At 34.9% G+C, this 17246-nt stretch overlaps 1 protein-coding gene across 1 annotated transcript in view; it reads left to right on the plus strand.

Annotated features, from left to right (window-relative positions):
* The window catches only part of LOC135219734 (E3 ubiquitin-protein ligase Nedd-4-like), a 284620-nt gene that overhangs the window by 253677 nt on the left and 13697 nt on the right, over positions 1 to 17246 (plus strand). The window contains 1 exon segment of the mRNA XM_064256741.1: positions 5090 to 5209. Within this exon segment, the coding sequence (XP_064112811.1) occupies positions 5090 to 5209 (120 nt within the window).

Below are 17246 nucleotides of genomic sequence, written 5' to 3' on the forward strand. Positions count from 1 at the left end.
TGTCCATTCTCTTAGAATTTCCCTATATATTCGGAAATGGATAAGGTGGCAAACTCCCAGTCAGTTGTAGAGACTTGCCTCCCTCCAATAGTAAGTCTATCCTAATGTTAAGACCGAAGGTTTGTTTCGTGTATGAACAAATACCAAATTTGTAACTAATTTGTATTTTTCATAACTAACAAACCTGAGGTCTTAACAGTTAAAGGCCCACCTCGAACCACCCCTCTAGCAGTCTAAAACTGGGTTAGAAATACAGGCGGTCCCCGGGTTACGACAGGTTCCGGCTTACGACGTTCCGAGTTACGACGCTTTTTCTTAAATATTCAAGGAAAATCCGTCCTGGGTAACGACGCTTGTTCCGAGGTTACGACGCTGACGCTTCCGACGCTCGAGTTAACGACGCTTTTAAAAAACGCATACTATGATAAAAATCCTTTATAGTTTAGCACCAGTATATTAATAAAAATAAGTTTCTGGTTAGATTACAACAAAAATTTTGAGATTATGATGATTTTCGACAGGCTTTTTGTTGTATTTTTCTATGTTTTTTTAGTGACGCCTCATATGCGAACTAGTTTTCCGAGCGAACATGAATACATACTAGTTTACATATAACAGTCCCAAAAGCGCAAATAATGAAAAAAATCATTGCTTGTTTCCCAGTAATAATAACAAAACGAAGTTTCTTGCTTAGATTACAACGCAAATTCCAAGTATCCAAAGAGAGACATTATCCAGAATTTGAATCAGAGAGAGAGAGAGAGGAGAGCGTCTTCCGACGCTCCAGTTAAGGACAGAGAAGCGTTTCGTTAAACGTTTGAGATTATGAGATTTTCGACTTTTATGTTTATACTATGTTTTTTAGACGCCATATGCGGAACAGTTTCCGAGCGAAAATACATACTAGTTTACATATAACAGTCCAAAAAGCGCATAATGAAAAATCATGCTTGTTTTCCAGAATAATAACGAAGTTTCGCTTAGATTACAACGTTTCCAAGTATCCAAAGAGAGACATTTCCAGTAATTTGATTCAGAGAGAGAGAGAGAGAGAGAGAGCGCTCGACGCCTGAGTTAACAGAGAAGTGTTCGTTTCGTTAACGGTTTGAGATTATGATGATTTTCGACATTTTTATGTTGTACTATGTTTTTTAGTACGCCTCATATGCGGAACTAGTTTTCCGAGCGAATGAATACATACTAGTTTACATATAACAGTCCAAAAGCGCAAATAATGAAAAATCATTGCTTGTTTCCAGTAATAATAACAAAACGAAGTTCTTGTTAGATTACAACGCAAATTCCAAGTATCCAAAGAGAGACATTATCCAGTAAATTTGATCAGAGAGAGAGAGAGAGAGAGAGAGAGAGAGAGAGAGAGAGAGAGAGAGAGAGAGAGAGCGTCTTCTTCCCGACGCTCCGAGTTAAGGACAGAGAAGTGTTCGTTTCGTTAAACGGCCTCTGACTCATGCCAGTAAATGTTTTGTTGATACTAATAATATAAGCCTATTTAAAGATACGTTTACTTTAATTAGTCTATATGATACGTAAATAGTAATCAATGTTCTTGTAGCCCTCAATATTTGGCAAAATCGAAGTATCCAAAGAGACACATTATCCAGTACGTAATTTGATCAGAGAGAGAGAGAGAGAGAGAGAGAGAGAGAGAGAGAGAGAGAGAGAGAGAGAGAGAGAGAGAGAGAGACGCTGTGGCAACAATGGTCGCGGGGGTTTTTATAGCTTCCTTCTGCTTGATGAGCGTGGATATTGTAGAAGGATTTCGACCATACTCGTTTGCCAAATCGACGATACGAACGTTCATGCTTTGCTATAATTTCATGTTTTGCTTCCATCGAAATCATTTTCTTGGGTTTTTTCTTATCACCTGCTTTGTTCTTTAGCTTTGAGACCCATGGTTAATAATAAATAGACAAAATAACACGAAAAATAGGCGCAAATACAACGAACTAAACAACGACGTGTTAACATGCAGCACCAACAAACAAACAGACTGAACGCCATTTATCGGTCGCCTATACAACTAACACTCATCGCAAAATCATATCTCAAATATTTCGTTGTATATCAAAGCTTGTATTTTCTTCAAATTTTCTGTTATATCTCAAAAACATTCGTATATTAGGGCAATCGTATGTCAAGTTTCCAATGTAATTTGATCAGAGAGAGAGAGAGAGAGAGAGAGAGACGCTTTGGCAACAATGGTCTCGAGGATTGACGTAACGTTTATTTCTGAACAGATAGGACAGAGAAGTGTTCGTTCATTAAACGGCCTCTGACTCATGGCAGGAAATGTTTTGTTGATACTATATATAAGCCTATTTAAAGATACATTTACTTTAATTAGTCTATATGATACGTAAATAGTAATCAGCTGTTCTTGTAGCCCTCAAGATTTTGCAAAATCACTCCAGGTTGTACATAAAACTTCAAGAATGTAGTGTCACCCGAGGAGTTACAATAGTTTTTACTTCAAGAACCAGCATTCTTTATGAAAATAAACTCCAGGTTGTACATAAAACTACAGGAAAAACAACATGTAGTGTAACCAAAATGGATTACAAGTAAGGTTTTTTATAACTTTTTATTAGTTTAAGACATATTTCCAAGCGTCGTTCCGGCTTACGACGATTTTTCGGCTTACGCCGAATCTCAAGAACGGAACCCCGTCGTAACCCGGGACTGCCTGTATAACTGATGGGTTACAGGTAGCCGTGGCATTCTGGGTATACATGACCCGGGAGACCTGGTATAGATGCCATTAGTCCCTGGATCTCACAAGTGTAATTTTAATTCTACCGGTTTCCAGCTTGGCGCTAGTAAAAATTCCTAAGTGTAAGACCTTCAGGTTTGTTAGTATGGGAAAAAAATACAAAATTATTTACAAATTATGGTATTTTACTGGGTGGTTGTAGGCTTGGAACGGGATTAGCCATGTTACATGTTTAATGTGTCCAAGATTACGAAAAACTCATAATACGAAGGCCGCCTCGGAACGGATTAATTTCGTATCTCGAGGTACCACTGTAATGTATAACTTTTTAAAAGATTTATGGAAAAGATGCATAGTATTTACTTTTTCGTCTTTGCTTATCTTAATTTTTGTCACTATGCCATCTATGTAACAAAGCCGTAAATCGACCGAGTTACAGAGTTATATTTTGTAATTTTATCCCATGGAAAAAACAAACAAATTGCAGTGTTGCGAAAACGAATGTATACGCAAGTTTTGTCTTTTAAAATCAATTTAATTGTAAATGTAATTTGTTATAAAAACGTAATTCAACGATATAAATTAAAATTTTATTATGCGGGTGCGACTGAACAACCTATTCTCTTCATCATGTGAAGGGCTGTTACAAAGACTTCAAATGGACATGCGTACTGGCATTGTATCATATCTGTACAAAAATAAAAAAAAATACTCTAATACATTTTTCATACACATTTTAAACAAAAGCATGAAAACTTATAACAAAAAGCTGAAGTTTCATTAACAAAATGAGTTATAATTTGCTCCCAAATTAATCAAATATAACCACATGAAGTCTGTAAATGCATTTTTCGGAACAGCGGTGGACAAGAACGAGCATGAAAAAATAACCTCTGATAAGACGGAGGGCAGTTACAAAAAGCTGCCTTTGTATCATTTGTTCACAAAAAAAAAAAAACAACCCTATACGTAATATATTTTCATACACATTTTAAACGTAAAAGCATGAACATTCATAAAATCAACACATCGATCGCTAAATTTGCATTTTTTTTTTTTTTTTTTTTTAACTACAAGAACAAATATGAAAAAAACATCCTCTTTGATAACATGGAAAGGCAGTTTTAAATGCTGCCTTTGTATCATATTATGTACAAAAATAAAAATACCCTATATGTAATGCATTTTTATACACATTTAAAAGATAGTAGAAGCATGAACATTTATAAATCGACACATAGATTGCTAAATTTGCACTTTTTTAACTATATTTTTGGAAGAGTGGCAGGTGGCGGCATAGAACAGCATCATGGGCATATAGTTTACCCTAATACATATGTAATAAAACACTGTAAATATTTTTAATATTTGCATAACCTTTACTATGGTCTGAATGGTATTTCTACAAATGTATGTACTCGTTAGACATAACTGCGCTTGCGGCGCTGTTAACCGAAAATTGCACCATAAAGTTACCTTAAAATACTCTTTTTTTTTTTTTTTTTTTTTTTTTTTTTTTTTTTGTTTTTTTTTTTTTTCTTTTTTTTTTTTTTTTTTTTTTTTTTTTTTTTTTTTTTTTTTTTTTTTTTTTTTTTTTTTTTTTTAATTAATATTTTTGACGACCGCCATAAAACCAATTCAACGCTAAGTGATTGCGCCACTAACTTTCTTTTTAAGGGTATTGTATTAAACTAACTTGTAAATCAAATTACAGTAACTTTAATTTCATTTGAAAGTTAGGTTAATACTTAGGGAGCATGATTAGGGTCATATTTAGTGTTCCAACTCTAGAAGCAAGCATTTACTAGCATTTGTAGAGACCATGCCAACCTTACTCGAAACTTGCCCTTTTGCGAGGGGGTCTGGAACCTAACCTCGCGTAAGTTCGGAGTATTACTATAGTCAAGAACATTACATATTGTGAATTAATATTTTACATTTTCCTCTAGTGGGTGGTTCAGCTAAGTGTAACATGTAACATAATAATTGAGATTTAGATTTAATGTGGAGTTGCCAGATAATCCATTTGTTTATATGTCAGAGCTAAAAATTTATAAAAAAAAAAAAAAAGATAAGGAATGAGAAGTTCAGTTCTACATTCTTCTTTAGACAGTTTGATGCTTTCAGGAAAGAAAATGAAAAGATGAAATTAAGAGGACAATGTCAAATACAAATTTTGACTCCTTTGACAATGTCAAATACAGCCTTTTTTTTAATTTTTTTTTTATTATTATTATTGCTTAACTTTTTTTTGCTTACTGATTAAAATTAGGGGTTTCACATAAACACTACTGAGTAATGAGGTCAATCTTTAATCACAAGTTTTCCTTATACTGTAATCTGAGATTTTCATTCCAGAATGAACTTGAATTGCTGATGTGTGGCATTGTGTCCATTGATGTAAAAGATTGGAGAGCTAACACAGTTTACAAGGGTGAATACCATCCCAACCACATTGTCATCCAGTGGTTCTGGAGGGTAAGTCGTTTTCCTTTTCAACTTATTTTCCTAAACTCATTAAGAAAATCAAGACTAGAAATATTTTAGTAGATTGTGGTGTGTGCATATTTGTTTCATAACAAACCCATCACTCATATGCAGCCCACGTTTGTGGTTATTTGTCTAACACAAGAAGTACCGTAGTGATACTGCACAAGTGCCACTTGGAGCCTCAAGTTCACTGAAAGTATCCCCTGGTTTTCTTTGTTCCACGTGGTGAATATCTGAGTACAATTCTCATTTTGTTTTCCTTTTTCAGCAAGAGATTAAATAGAAATATAAAGAAATTTATGTATTGCAAGCTAGTTATGTTCATAGTAATTTTTTTGTCCTTGTATTGCAAACCAATAATTTTCACTACGGTTTCTTTCTCTGCCCAAAGGCCTACACAAGGACCTTGTACAGTCCGGTCCTGAAATATGCATGATCGGAATGTGCGATTCCCCTTTTATGCAGTCGCTAGTTCTCAAAAATAGATTTCCTGTATCTGCGAAACCGTTCAAAGTCTACCGCAAACGTATCAAATCTGTTATCTTTTTAAGTATTTTGGGGGGAGGGGTGTTCGCTGGTATCTGAGGGAAGGTGTGGGGGAATGCAAGAGAGAGATTTCCTGCTCGGCCATTAGCTATGACTAAAGGTTCTGCTTCACGCATTTGTGGCGTTATAGCACAGTGTGTGAATGATCGATATCATCACCATTGCCATACATATTGAGATCTGCGAAGTGTATTCTGATCAGATGCATCATGTATGCATCTGCCTAGAAGTTGAAGAGGAAGACCTATTTTCTCGAAACTAAAAAGCTTTTCCCTAACTTAAAGACGAAGGAAAGAGCAACTTCCAAATGGGCAGTGGTCGACAGTTTGAAATCCCTCATTGCTGAACATGAAGTAAGAATTTTTTTTTTTTTTTTTTCTAGGTTAACTTGTTTTGACTAACTTTTGACATTTGATCATTTATTGTTTTCTATTGTTGAAATAGATTTTGATGAAAATGATTAGTAAAAGAAGTGATTAACAGAGAGAGAGAGAATCATTCTATCTAAACTTTTCAAGAGACTCATTTTATGTTGAATTTTGAAAATTTTTATTTCATTTTAAGAAATTATAATTTCATATAAAATTTTGAATTTTCATTAGTTCTTTTATATTGTAGAATAAATTTAGGTGAAAACGATTACATAGTAAACTTGACAGACAATAAGGCAGATGTCTGCCTGTGGGCAATGTTCCAATGATGGTGGGTGTAGCCCATTCCATGTCCTTAGGGATGGTTACTGCTACCTTACAAGGAATTATGCCCTCCCATTTCTCTTTGACAGATTCATTCTGTATTATCTAGGGTCATCTTGATCTCTCACCTCACTGGAATATGTAGATGACTGCTCTCCAGGCTTCTGTGTATTTCTCTGAAGCTCCCAGAGCATGGTTTGACATTGTGAACCAAACATTGGCAAAGTGCTATTTGCTTTTTGCATGAAATGCCAAGCTGTAAAGGGTACAGGTGTCAGCCTTCCCCCTGATCATACACTTTACAAAGAAGCTGGCTTTTCCCGTGATAACTGTATGAGACATTGAAGAAGTTCATGATCTCGTGTTCCAGTTATTCTAGAACAGTTATTGCTGTTCAGTGAGATCATATCTCTATCCTAAGGAGTGGCTCTCTATATGAGATAGTTTGTATCCATGTGGAAGCAAATCACAAATTTCAAAGGTAATTACCAGTTTTCCTAGATATAGAATAAAAATTTACATTTTATTGTAACTCATTTGTCCCTGTTTGCCAAGTGAAAAATAAATTTGACTGCCTGGTGAAGGGGTGGTATCTTGCCCCTCTCCTACTTTCCATCAGTTAACCACCTGATTACTAAGCTTCAAGGACTGAGATAGCTTTGTATATGCTTGAAAGAATTTAGATTTTTAATTTCAGGTAAAATAAAAGTTGTTAGAATATGTAGTTTTTGAATGTGTAAGAAATATTATCTTGTTTGGATTTTCTTAGAATTTAAGCTTGTAATATCATAGAGGTAAAGAAATAGCTGTTGAGAGTTATTGTATTATTTATATACCAGTAGTTCAGCGCATCTGCAGAGTAACATTTTTAAATACTTGCAGGGTTAATGAAATTATTTGCTGTAAAGTTAGTTTAGAATTGAAGCTTTGTAATGTTGAAGCATTTGGTCTAAGTAGTAGTAGATGAAAAGTGAAAGGCAGATGCAATTCAGCTGGGGTCAAAGGGATGCAACAAAAGATCTTTAACATCACCTTAAGAATAAGCCATATATAATCTTGGTGCTCACCATTGTCGAACCATGTACAAAGGCATTGTAGGTGGATTTTGGTAAATGCTCACAAGAAGGTGACGGAGACCAGCAATCCCAATACTATAAGTCTTTAGCCTAACAAAGGCATGTTGGATGGATATAAATGGTATGGACCTTCCCAGGTGAATGAGGTCTCTGCTCTGCCCGCCAGGCTGCTTTGCTTCTCGTCGCCGGTTTCACTCAAGTAAAAGCATATGGAAGGAGGAGGAGTTATCAAACTATCCATCTTGAAAGATTGGAGAGCAGGAAAGACAGTTTGATGGTACCAAGAGTAGGGCACCAGTCTTAATAATTACTAGTCTTTCCTGTTGCCATGTGAAAATGAAATATTTTGTACAAGTCCAGGGGGTAAGATGGAATCATATAGAACTGGACAATTGTAAGAAAAAAATACTTAAGAAATGTAAAAATAAGCAAATTCAATACAGGAATATACAAATACTGAATAAAAATTAGAGTATCCATCTTGTCCTTTCTTGGCTTAATATAGCAGCCTTTCTTTTAGGCTGTAAGGATGAAGTAACAAAATTATAGACATCTGGAGTAGCTGAATAGGTACTTCCTGTATTTTCTAGTATTGGAATGGTATTACAGATAGCCTGCAGTTACCATTGCCATCAGTCAGCGGCGTTTCGGTTTTACAGCGTTCATTAGATTTATTCATAACTGGGTTTTACACACTGTAGGGTTTATAGCGTCATTGTCTGGTTATCGGTTTCTTAGGCTAGGTGCCAAGACCACCTCATAGAATACAAACATAGCGAATATGCATCTTTTCCTCTGGTCTTTTAAAAGGTTATCTTTTACTTCGCAGTATCCAATAATACTTTATGTAGTCTTGTATTGCTATTTGTGTTATAAAATACAAACAAACTGATCAGGTTCGGTTGGAAAAATCAGATGGGGGGGGGGGAGATTATTTTGCTGTATTTAACCCAATTCCAAGCAATTTTCTTGCTTCTGTTTAGCATGAATTAATCTTTAGAAACTGTTCATATGGGACAAGGTTATTTTTCTTATTATGAAGTGGTTTTAAGTTGAAAATTGACTTAAGGGGGCCGGCCGGCTAATGCCCTTTTTTAAGGACAGGACTTTGATATTCATACCACTTAATAAGGTGACTTGGGACATCTCCAAACCGCATATGATTTTCGCCTCTGACCTTCGGTTTTGTGACGCCAGGGCGATTTATCCCAAAAATAACCATTTTTCAAATTCTATCTCCTCCCTTGATATTTAATATTAAGACCTGGGATTACTACCATATATAGACCTGATGTAGACCTCCAATCGAATGGAGAGTTTTTTTTCTAAAAGTCATTTTTTTGCTAGATATGAATTTTTCAATATATGGTAAAAAATAAACCCTATAAATCAGGAGAAAAAAATTTATAAAAAAAATACGAAACAAAAATTGGAAAAAGGGCTCTATTTGATTGTTCTATAATGTCTTTCTGAGTTATATACCAAATTCCAATGTTATAGCTTTAAAACTAAGTGACAAGATAGATTTTGAAGGTTAATAAGTATAGTTTTGAGATATGGGCGTTCAAAGTTTTCCTTTGTATTTCTATAAAGACAATGTTAATAAATAATGATTATTATGAATGTATTTCTTTCTTTTTGTGTATTAATAAACAAAACTATTTTATTTATCATAATTTAATCATAAATGATGATCCCTTTGCTCATATCTCGCAGCCTGGGGCACTGCTTGAGGCAAGATGGGGCACTCCTTCCTACGCAATTCTCTCTCTCCCCTTCACTAACTCGGCTTATTACAGCGAATTTTCTTCTTCTGTATGTTAGCGAGATGTTTTCCTTGTATTTTCCTCTTTGGCATGATGAAATTCTTGCCCGAAACAAAGATAAACAAACGTAAATGCAAGAGAATGTCGAGGTGAAACTCGAAGGTGTACTCTTTTTCTTTACAAAGACAATTTAATAAATCATGATTATTATGAATTTCATATTCCATTTTGGGTATTAAAAAACCAAAACTTTGTTATTTATCATAAATGAAGATCTCTTTGCTCAAAGATCGTAGCCTTTGGCACAGTGTGACGTGTGCTGTCAAGCAAGACGGGGCCGTTACTAAGCAACCCTCACCTCTCTCTTCACTAACTACGCATATATTATGATATTCTGTAATAATACTTCAGCGATTTTTCTTCGTCTGTATGTTAGTGAGATGTTTTCCTTGCCTTTTCCTCATTGGCATGATGAAATTCTTGCCGAAACATACATAAACATACGTAACAGCAGGCGAATGTCAGAGGTGAAATGGAACGTGTAGACTACTTGAAGTCTGTGGTCGCACTAAATCAGGAATGGACTTGGTAGCTGAGCCTGAAGTCTCCTTCTTGACTCGGGGAATGTCTACAGATGCCATTTCTCCCAATTTCTTTGACAATAATTATCAAAATTTACGATAATAGAAGAAATATTGTATTTTCTTGTACGGATCAATGTTTTAGGCTTATTGAGTTACGTTAACTAATTACCCTGTAACTACGAAAGTAAGAGGAATTTTGACGAAATATTTCGAATACGTATTCTCAATTGTCATATGAAGCTCCATGAATTTTTTCATGACTTTGCATTTTTCGCCCTATACCACCATATATAGGGGTTCCGGCCGGCCCCCTTAAGTACATTAATTAGACTTTATTTTTTGCTAATAGATGGCGCTGTTGTCTGGTTATAGGTACGTACTTCGGTATTTGCCAAAGCACCGAGATACCCTCATAAAATACAAACATAACAAATATGATGTTTTCCTTGGCTCTTTTAAAAAGTTATGTTTTACTTCACTGTATCCAATAATAATACTGTATGTAGTCTCATATTACTGTGCAGAGTATTATAAAATACAAACAAAGCGATCTATGTTTTGTTTTGGAAAATCAGTTGAGGTTAGAGGCTGGGTTATTTCGCCCTACTTACTAGATTCAGAGCAATTTTCTTGCTTCTATTTAGCGTAAATAGGTTATATTTTGTTATATGAAGTGCTTTTAAGTTGAAATATGACTTAAAAATATACTTCTTGTTATTTTCATCCTATTTCATAATGATACAATATTTACGTAATTATCTGTTATCGGCGTGAAAACAACAGTAAAATATGTTCTTTCATGACCAGTATTTTTTATTAAAATACTTTTTTCTCCACTATTATTTGCAGTAGATTTGCATCCATGTTGCTGATACATGATAATTTAAAGCCATTAGCAATGAGAGTGTGAACATTTTGTTTTCTCGGCTTCAGCTACAACTGCAGTTTGAATTTAGTAGTACTATATTTCCTTGCCAATATTTTCTCCATACCAAATAAAGGTATAATGCAAAAATATTTAAGTCAGATTCTACCTACTTAATGTCATTTTTAACATAACTACAGTAATTTTTTTACTATTGTAGGATGGCTGAAATGCTAGCAAAACATTATCATCAGATTCGGTTCGGTTGTGGTAGATAAACAACTGTTATCGTTTAGTTGTTTATGGCTGAAGCGTTTAATCAACGATTATAATAGTACTGAAGATACTTTTATCATTCTAATTTTTTTTTTTTTAGCTGATTTAACTAGAATATATGATAAATAAAGATTCTCTCTCTCTCTCTCTCTCTCTCTCTCTCTCTCTCTCTCTCTCTCTCTCTCTCTCTCTCTCTCTCTCTCTCTCTCTCTCTCTCTCTCTCTCTCTCTCTCTCTCTCATTGAAATTCCCCATATTCATTAGAGTTATTAGGGCAAAATAGGATTTGTTAATAAGTCTAGGGCACTGTAAGGTGGATTGTGACGGCCATAGACTTTTGAATTTTGGTTAGAGGAGAATTTTGCTTAGCGTCAGGCCCCCAGGAACGGAACCCATGCCCTTAAGGGGACCGTCTGCTATATTGTGTATTTTTTTTTTTTGTATTATACAAAATACATAATTTTCATATATGTTTTAGATATATATAATACCTTCATCATACAAAAATTTCAAGTCATTTGAGCAAAAACCTTGTTTTATTAGCAAAAATTATAATTTTAAAAAATTTAGGTACCGATTTCTCCGCTAATATGACATCAGTTGTATTGCAAATCATACCATAAAAACTAATTTATGTACAGAATAATCCTGTGTGAACAGAATTTTTTTTTTCTAGACAAAAAAATTGTAAAAAAATGAAAGAAAAAAAAATGACTCACAAGGAATTATGGGATTTTTATTCCTCTTTCCAATGATATCTTCCTCTCTAAAATGGCTACCAACATGCGAATAATTATGTTTTTGAGTTATGAGCTCCCAAAGAATTGCTATGTAAATTTTTGCTTTTTTTGTATAAAAGTCAAAACAACATTATTATAATTACTTTATTTGTACATTTATTGTTGATTTCTACATCAAGGATACTGGTCCTCCCCCTAAAAGTGGTATTAATACCCTAAGCATGACACGAGACAATGATGCTGACGGCGTGACATGAGACGATGAGGGAGCTGATAACAACGAATTTTCGTGTTTTTCTTTCAGCACTCTCTTGGCCTTCGCTAATTTTGCTAGCCTTAGTTGCTGAGTAGCCTTTGTGATCTTAGGTAACTTCGGCATTGCTATAAGTTCACCAAGAAGTTATAAAAACAACGTAAATGGCTAGTAACCAAACGCAAGTGCATAAGTGCGTGCAACTGCTTTTACGTCTGTGGCGTAACTGAGTCATTCTCTGAGTCTCACTTATAAATAACCGCTCTGAGTAGCTCGCTCTCACACTACCTTTCATTGCTACCAGATGTATGAGAATTTCGAAGAAAATCTGAAAAAATTGCTGTATATATGCAAAAATAAACACGCAAAAACGATCCTGTCAAACTCAGTCATACAGACGACGCAGTTACGATGACGTCATCTTTTAAAAACCGCTATATCTTCATTATTTGTAAAAATAATTGGATGAAACTTCTGGAAAGCACACATGGCATGTTTCTGCAGAGATACAAATAGTAACTCAATTTTTTATTTTTTCAAGTTGACATGTCATCCGCCATAGCGGACGGTCCCCTTAACCGGGGGCTGCCTTTATTGACATGCAACCTTGATGTCTGGCCTGTTTTTCCCTTAATAACACCATGGGTAACTTCATCCAAATCGTTCTTAAAAACTTCTAGAATTATGCCTAGAGGATAATTATTCCTTTTGGTATGTTCCTCCTTAATTAATACAACATCGCCAACCTTTACTAAATTATGAGTAACGGGACGATATTGCCCCTTTCTGTCAACTGCTTGCTGAATCAAAAATACCTAGAAATTCATTATGATATGTCTCTATTAAAGCCTGCTTGATTTTACACAACTTTAACCCTTTAACGCCGATTGGACGTATTAAACGTCGATGAAAATTGTCTGTCGGGTGCCGAACCATCGTACAGAACGTCGACGAAATTTTTTTTTTTTTATTCGCAGAAAAATAGTTATAGGCCTACTAGGGGAAAACTTTTGTATCACGCGCCTTGGGGAATGCTGGGAGTTCATGGATCAAGCTGTTAGTTTTGTTTACAATTGTTACCCAGGCGCGCAAGCGCAAATTTCATTCTTCTCGCACTAAAAAGCATCAACTCAGATATTATTTCGTCACTGACATAATTTTGGCACCATTTTATATCAGCCGTTACATAGAGTTTTGTATATGAAAATGTGCACAATTTCATGTAGAATACAACAAAAAACAACTCATGGTTGTAGCTTCTATCAGTTTTGAAATATTTTTATATGAATAACAATAAGTGCCAAAATTTCAACCTTCGGTCAACTTTGACCCAACCGAAATGGTCGAAAAACGCAATTGTAAGCTAAAACTCTTGTATTGTATTAATATTCAATCATTAACTTCATTTTACAACAAATTGGAAGTCTCTAGCACGATATTTCGATTTATGGTGAATTTATGAAGAAAACTTTTTCCTTACGTCCATGCAGTAACTCTTCCGAAAAAATCTGAAATTTTTTTGTCCGATTGTCGTAATGTTTGCACAGTTTTATATTAGCCGTTACATAAAGTTTTATATATGGAAATGTGTGCAATTTCATGTAGAATACATCTAAAAACAACCCATGGTTGTAGCTTTTATCAGTTTTGAAATATTTTCATATAAACGATAAGTGCCAAAATTTCAACCTTCGATTTCAACCTTCGGTCAACTTTTGACTCTACCGAAATGGTCGAAAACTGCAATTGTCAACTAAAACTCTTACATTCTAGTAATACTCAATCATTTACCTTCATTTTGCAACAAATTGGAAGTCTCTAGCACAGTATTTCGCTTTATGGTGAATTTATGAAAAAAAACTTTTTCCTTACATCCGCGCGGTAACTCCCGAAAAAATCATAAATTTTTTCGTCCAATTGTCGTAATGTTTGCACCATTTTAAATTAGCTGTTACATAAAGTTTTGTATATGAAAATGTGCGCAATTTCATGTAGAATACAGCAAACAACAACCCATGGTTGTAGCTTTTATCAGTTTTGAAATATTTTCATATAAATAACGATAAATAGAAAATTTCGACCTTCGGTCAATTTATCTCGACCGAAATGGTTGAAGACTGCAATTGTAAGCTACAACACTTACAATCTAGTAATATTCAATCAATTACCTTCATTTTGCAACAAACGGGAAGTCTCTAGCACAATATTTTGATTTATGGTGAATTTTTGAAAACAGCCGCGTGTTACGAATTCATGCATCATATTGTGATAATATTTTCTCTGTGTTGCTTTGATCGTTTTACAATTTGTTATATACCAAAATCATCGCAATTTAGTGTACAATACAACGAAAAAATAACTCTTTAGCTTTAACTGTTTTGCTCACAGCGCGATTTGTATACAATTATATATGAAATTTTTTTTCGCGCTGTCATATATTCCAATATTTATATATTATGATAATATTTTTTCCCTTTCTGATGGTTGCATACTAAACTTCAGGCAATGACAAAAAATGGAGTCAAAAATTAACTCTTAATCTTGAAAATTAAGCGTCCTGTGATTTTTTTTTAAAAACTTTTTTCGCTTCGGTGCTCACTCGCGAACGCCACCGGCATACGGGAGATACATTAGAAATACCAGCTCGGCGTTTAAGGGTTAAGCAATTCTTAGAAATATCAGGATTGTCAGGGTCAAATTCTGTATCTTCAACTGAAATAGGTTGAAGATTAAGGATAAGGTTTAGAGAGTTAATTCATAGCCTTGTACGAGTTGTTCTGGCGTTATTGGCTTGGGCACGTAGTCAGTGTCAGCACAAACAGCTTCTTCGAAGGCTACAGGACGTCTCTTAATGAGATGCACAATATGACAGACGAAATTCAAATTCTACATATGTCCATACAAAATTCTTAATTACCCCAACCATTAATCTTTTGACCATTTTTACAAAGACTTCTACTAATGGTCCCAATTGACTGCAGCCTTTAAAATATTGCTGGAAGGAGAGAGGATTTACCTTATTTTCCTCAAAATATAATTGAGTCTGAGGGTCACTAATGAAGAAAGTCAATGTTAGCTCCTGCCACCAACTGAGTTCCAAGATCACTAATACAAAGTTGAGGAATCCTGTACTCAAAGCAGTGTAGCTGAAATGCTCTTAGAAATTCTACAACATTCAAACTCCTACAAATTGTAACTGCCCTCGACCAAGTACAGGTGATACATAGTAACCAAACCTTTTGTGTCTCCTTTCCATCCTTCATATTGAAGGGTCACAAATATTATATAAATATATTAGAAAAGGGAACAGTAGGAGGATCTGTTCTGAAGTCTCTGTAAAAGTTCTGGTTTAAATTTATATAACTATTATTAAACCTGCGACAATGGACACACCGAGAGCCTTTTTCACAACGGAGAAATGCTTAGGGATATAATAATGCTTTCTGATTCCACAAAAAAGAGACGATAATACGTCCATCTGAATCCCTACAACGAAGGTTTTGATGGTAAATTCGACCAACTGGTTGTCGAATTCAATACTTTAGTCGTTGTAGAAATTCTGTTCCCAATTTAAGTAATAATTACATTCAGATTCTAATAGTTGATCGGTGGCTGGTTGTAATGGTTTCTCCATGAGCATACCTCTCATTTATTACAGAAAAGGAACAGTTTACTTCAAAGTTAGTGTTATTGTCATCATTGGCTAAAATATCAACTTTTAGAGTTGAGGAAAAAGGGAACTACCTGGATATGAAAAGCAGAACTGCACTCAGATGGTTTACCAACAGTCGAGGTTTGCACTCTCTTAACTGCTAAATTATCAATATTCTTAATCATTAAATCAATACTACCAGACAGCAAAATACCTGCATGACATTTGGTACATATTAATGAATTTATTCCTCCCAAAACTGGATATCTACCTGCAATACAATAAGCAAAGTCTGTACCTAAAATGAGCTGAACATTATCAATTTCATGAGAACATTTATTAGAAAATTGATCAGCCAATTTAATACCTTGTACCTGAAATTTATCAACTAATCTATCAAGCAGAGGCAATTTTAATGATAATGTTTGGTACCAAGTCATAAATTATACAGTCAGTCCCCGGTTATCAGCGATCCGGTTTTATCAGCGCCATAAGGTTTCTTATGGTGCGCCATAAGGGTGCTTATAGCACCAATAAAAAGTTATCAATGCCATAAGCCCGAGTTTTTGTTAATGGTGGCTTTCACTTATCAGCACACCCCTGGGAACGGAACCCCGCTGATAACTGGGAACTGCCTGTAAAGGATTTATCTCCTATCGCAACAGGAACTTCAACAATTTTAGTAAAATACTCCCTTTTACCATTAAACCCATTAAATGTTAGCTTTACTTTAGAGTTAATGACTATAAGAGCTATTCTCCTCCGCCAATTTCTTAGTGATAAACGCGCTCTGCGAACCACTGTCCTCCAGTCCTCTGTAAATAGTCCCCCTAACGTTAAATGAAAAAGTGGGTAAAATGAAATAACCATGTCATCAATATTATTAGAATTTTTACCTGGTGATCTCCTAACACACAGGTTAGTCCTATGCCAGCTGTTGAAATTTGAACAGTGTTTCTTAAATTTAAAGCGACATTTACCTGAAACATGACTAAACTGCCGCATTTTACACATCCATTTCTAGATTTTAAAATATGTATTTTATCTGTAGGGGAAAGAAAACTTGGGGCATTTATGACTAACATGAAATTTATCAGTATTTCCAGCTTCAGAACATAAGAAACATTGTGGTGAAGACCTCTCTTAATTATGATTTGTTACTGCTTCCGCAGCCATGCTGCTACTGCTCTCTTTACGAAGAGGGAGTTGTAAGATCTTAGTAGGCGAAGCTTGACATTTTAATTAAGCTTTCAGCAACAGCTTTTCCATCACTTTCATACCTTTCGCAAGCTGCAAAGAAATATGAAATAATGCCATTTAAGGAAGGATGAGTTTTTCCGGTAATATTAATAGTATATGACGCTGAAGTTTAAAAGTCTTGACTGTTTTGCATTCTGATCTGAGGATGGAAATAAATGTGAAGGGGATCATCACCCTCTTAAACTTAACTCTGTAATTTTTGTAATTGCATTGTTTTTGCAAACATCCTTAGAGGGAAAGGCAGCAATCAGTAGTCTGCTTGACCGTCTACCTGTTGCTTAAGCAACAAGAGTAAATCTCTGTCTCGATACTG

The sequence above is a fragment of the Macrobrachium nipponense genome, chromosome 1 (genome assembly GCF_015104395.2).
Source record: "Macrobrachium nipponense isolate FS-2020 chromosome 1, ASM1510439v2, whole genome shotgun sequence".
NCBI classification, from domain to species: Eukaryota; Metazoa; Arthropoda; class Malacostraca; order Decapoda; family Palaemonidae; genus Macrobrachium; species Macrobrachium nipponense.